Raw genomic sequence first — 4,425 nt, forward strand, 5'->3', positions numbered from 1 at the left:
ATGTATATTTATTATATATATAAGGCAGGCTTCAGAGCTGTTGTTCATAGATAGGGTCGCTATGAGTCGCGGGCAATTTGATGGCACATAACAATATATTATTGTGTTTAAGATGAATGTCTACAAAGCAAACTAGATTCTACTCAAATTATTCCATGAAATTGTTTTTATTTTTTTCCTAATGTGTCATCATCCTCTTCATTCAACTCTGGTTTGATCCTTTTTTTTTACGATTTGGTCTCATAGAGCTGTTGTAGGTTTTGAGTTTTGTATCCATTTGGGTTTGTGTGCTGTTTTTTTTTTTTTTTAAGGAGCTCATTGCTTATGCATGATATTTTCTGTTTCATAAGTTTGTCTATTATTTAGCTAAAAGGTGATTTAAGGGATAGTTTTACATCAGAATTTAAAAGAATATCATCTTCTGGGAATCCTCTAGTCTCAGTTGGTCCAGTGAGTCTGGACTTTTACTGTTGATATTTATGACAATTAGACAAAGATGAAAAACAGTACTGCAGAGGGTTAAAGTAAAAATTAAAAATAGGCATAGAATGAATCACATCTAATGTGCTTTTCAAAGGGTCCTTAGTCATGCAGTATTTAGGTATGCTGCCAACGGAAAGATTCAAACCCCAGCTGCTCCGGGGGACAGATGTGGTGTATTCTACTTCCAAAATGATCTACAGTCTTGGAAACTCTGTGGGGGAAATTCTACTCTATCTTTACAGGGTCGCTCTAATTCAGAAGGAGTTCTGGTGGCCTAGAGGCAAGAAGCTGTGCTGCAATCCCTAAGGCACACAGTTTAAATCCACCAGCTGCTCCACAGGAGAAGAATGGGCAATCTCCTCCTGTGTGATTAGCTGCCTCTGAAAACCCATCAGAGGGTCAGCTATGGCTTTGTTCAGACTCAGTGGTTGTTGTTGTTTGTTGTTTAATGCCGTCGAGTCGTAGACGACTCGTAGCGACCCTATGAACGAACAGCCTGAGCACTGTTCGTACATAGAGTTTCCGGAGGCAAGCCCTTTTGGAAGTGGATGCTGCTCCTGCTTCCAGGCTTGATTTAGTCGGGAAGCTCCAGCCAACACTGTCCACCATGGGTGCCCATTACCACGATTGGCACATCACTGTCACAGGCTTCAGCATCACAGCAACCAAGAGTTACCTCTGTACAGCAACGCGCAGACCAGTGCTATACCACCTAGAAGAATGTTTGACAGGAAGACAATTTGAACCTGGCCGAGGGCCACAGATAATATGAGTCAAAAGAGACTCCATAGCAAAAGGTTTGGTTTTGGTTTGAAAGTGCTTCACTTATCACAGTAGGTATTTGAAATGATGCATTTGACAAAGGACTTCAAACCACTAAGATGAAGCACCAGGCTTGCCATTTCATTCTCAAGAGGGATTCTCTTTATTGGCAGTGTGTGCGTGTGTATATGAGGGTCCTGGATCATCGGTTGTGCCATAATTTCTTTTTGTGAATTCTATCCCTCATTCAAAATCATAAAATGCTCTTATTTAACATATACTCATGAAGAGTTTTTAAAGAGCTCTGATGACCTATATGGGTAAAGGAGCTGTGCTGCCAACCCAAAGGCACGTGGCTTGAATCCACCAGCTGCTCTGCATGAGAAAGATGGAAAATCTCCTCCTGTCCAATTTACTGCCTCCAAAAACCCACGAGTTATGAGTCGCTTTGGACTTGAGGGTACATAACAACAACAACAATAATGAAGAATCTTTAGTATATTCACAATGTTGTGGCATGATCACCATTCCCTAACTCCTATCCATTTTCTTCAACTGTAACCCTGGGCTCATTAGCGTTCATGTCCTACCTGCTTCTATTTCTGACAGCCATCAATCACCTGTTTGTGTATATAGATTTATCTATTGTAGACATTCTTGTAAAAAGTCACACAATATGTGTCTGAGAGACTTGTTTCACTCACAATAATGTTTTCAAGACTCATCTATGGTATAGCATATATTAGTATTTCATTAGTTTTTATGCCCAAGTAATATTCCAAGATGTAGTTGCATTGCCTTTTTTTTTTTAAATCCATTCATTAGCTGGATAATTGGAAGTACTCTAGGTTTAACACCTTGTCTCAAATACAAGGAGAGAAAAAGTCTTTTCTTTTCCTTTCAGTTAATCCCCCTCGGGATTTCCAAATAATAGATCTTGGATATTTAGGCTGCCTGTATTTACAGTGGAGGCCTCCATTACTTCTGGATAATTTTAAGGAATGCTCAGTAGAATATGAACTGAAATACCGCAACTTGGGTGGTGAACGTTGGAAGGTAAGTAAAGTATGCACTTGCAATATCAATATTAGGAATTTTCTGGTGCTGCTTTAATTCAGGGTAACTCTAATTCCAATATTTTAACAACTAGAATTCAGAAATTACAACCTGTAGTGAATGCTACTATCATCTGAGTATCCTGTTGCCATGACTACCACTCTAACACACACAGTTGCTCTGCTAATCCAAAGATGGCATCTCTCTGGTGGTTTAAATCCACCAGTGGCTCTGAGGAGGGGGGAAGATGAGCCATTTCCCCCTGTGTAGTTTACGACCTCTGAAAACCCACTTTGAGGGTTAGCTGTGAGTAGGTTCTGACTTGATGGCAAAGAAAAGAAGGACAGGAAAACAAAGCCAAACTTGACGGCATGGGATACAAAAGTGAGGAGTACTTCAACACTGTGGTACATTTTTCAGTTATTTATATGTTCCTACCAGAGTCTTGGGGAAGTCTGGTGGTGGTGTTTCATAGTAAGTTGTGCTAGTAATCCAAGGCGGCACCTCTCCGGTGGCTCAAATCCATCAGTGGCTCCATGGAAGAAAGAAAGGAAATCTCCTGTGCAATTCTTTAGCCTCTGAAAAATCTGCTGGAAGTTCGCTATAAGTCAGTTCTGTCTGGAGGGCAATAAGTTGAGTTACTATAGATCTTATATATGTTACTGGACAATAAGAAATTTTCTCTGCAGGAGTCAAGCTTTATCATTGTACCCTTCCCACTGAACCCAGCATAATGGTTTGTACATATCATAGGAAGTATTTATTGCAGACTTGTTATGTGCTGTCAAGTCACCTGTGACCCATAGTGACCATACAACAGCTCTGAACCCTGCCCTGTCCTGAGCCAGTCTCACTAATTCTGACACCCCAAATTTCATTGCCCCAGTTACTGTGTCAATCCATCTTATCTGGCATCTTCCTCTCCTGTGCTGTCCCTCCACCCTCAGAACAGAGCAGAGTAGCACTGTATGGCTCAAAATCCAGAAAGGAGTGCGTCAGGGATACATCTTGTCTCCATAACTTTTTAATCTATATGCAGAACAGATCATTTGGGAAGCAGGGCTTTATGGGGAGGAATGTGGCCTCAGGATTAGAGAAAAACCCATCAACAACCTGCCTTATGCTGATGACACAATCCTGCTTGCTGAAACTTAGGAGGACCTGAAACGCTTGCTGCAGAAGGTCAAGGACTGTAGTCTTCAGTATGGATTGAAGCTCAACATCAAGAAAAGATTCTCACCACTGGGCCAATTGGCAGCACCATGAGAGATGGGGAAGAACTTGAGGTTATTAAAATTATAGCTTGCTCACCTCCACAATCAACACTCTTAACATCAATAGTCAGACAAATTGCAAGCTTACTGAATTATTAACTATTTACATACTTGACAAGCATGCTAATTAGAGTTCTGTTATAGAAAGTATTCATTAGCTCTCTAATTCTGATCAGTTTCAAGAAACAATTAAAATAAAACATCTATTGGGCAATTTTTCTGCTAGACATTTGGAATATAGGGTTTCAAAAAATATGTTTTTATCTATCAAGAGCTCATAATATGCATGACTTTCTGTGACATCAAGTAACTCCATATGCCTCCAGGATTTTACATTATGCGATTTCTGAATGGTTCATATTGTATTGGAAAGGTCAGAAATCATTTGCCAAATCTATGCATATTCTACTACCCTCCATCAGTTTTGTGAGGCATAAATCTTTATGGGAGGAGGTTGTTCATCTTTCTTCCATAAAGTGACTCAGAAATTAGCAATACCAGCCTTTCAGTTAGTGGCCTGATACTCTTAGCACTACACTTCCAGGGTTCCTAAATAAAATATGTATTTGTAGTTAGGTACCATGGCGTTAGGACCAACTCATAGTTGACCAGCGGGTTTCACAGGAGATTGTCCATTTTTCTCCCACAGAGCAGCTGGCATGCCAGAGTTCCCTATGCATATAGTATGTGAAAATCATTTATATGGTTTCCAGTTATTTGTTCAAATTCCTATCCATGGAGAACCCACACCCTCCCATCCATTGCAGCTTTTTCTCTTTCCTTCCTTCCTTCCTTCCTTCCTTCCTTCCTTCCTTCCTTCCTTCCTTCCTTCCTTCCTCCCTCCCTCCCT

General features: G+C 40.5%; 1 protein-coding gene across 1 annotated transcript in view; it reads left to right on the forward strand.

Annotated features, from left to right (window-relative positions):
- LOC102853580 (interleukin-13 receptor subunit alpha-2-like) overlaps window positions 1-4,425 on the forward strand; it is an 11,527-nt gene that overhangs the window by 1,016 nt on the left and 6,086 nt on the right. Inside the window, exon 2 of the mRNA XM_006901579.1 lies at window positions 2,150-2,301. Coding sequence (XP_006901641.1) covers window positions 2,150-2,301 — 152 coding nt within the window. The remainder of the gene's footprint in view (window positions 1-2,149; window positions 2,302-4,425) is intronic.

The sequence above is a fragment of the Elephantulus edwardii genome, unplaced genomic scaffold (assembly GCF_000299155.1).
Source record: "Elephantulus edwardii isolate Elephantulus edwardi_28Jun2011 unplaced genomic scaffold, EleEdw1.0 scaffold00336, whole genome shotgun sequence".
Lineage (NCBI taxonomy): Eukaryota > Metazoa > Chordata > Mammalia > Macroscelidea > Macroscelididae > Elephantulus > Elephantulus edwardii.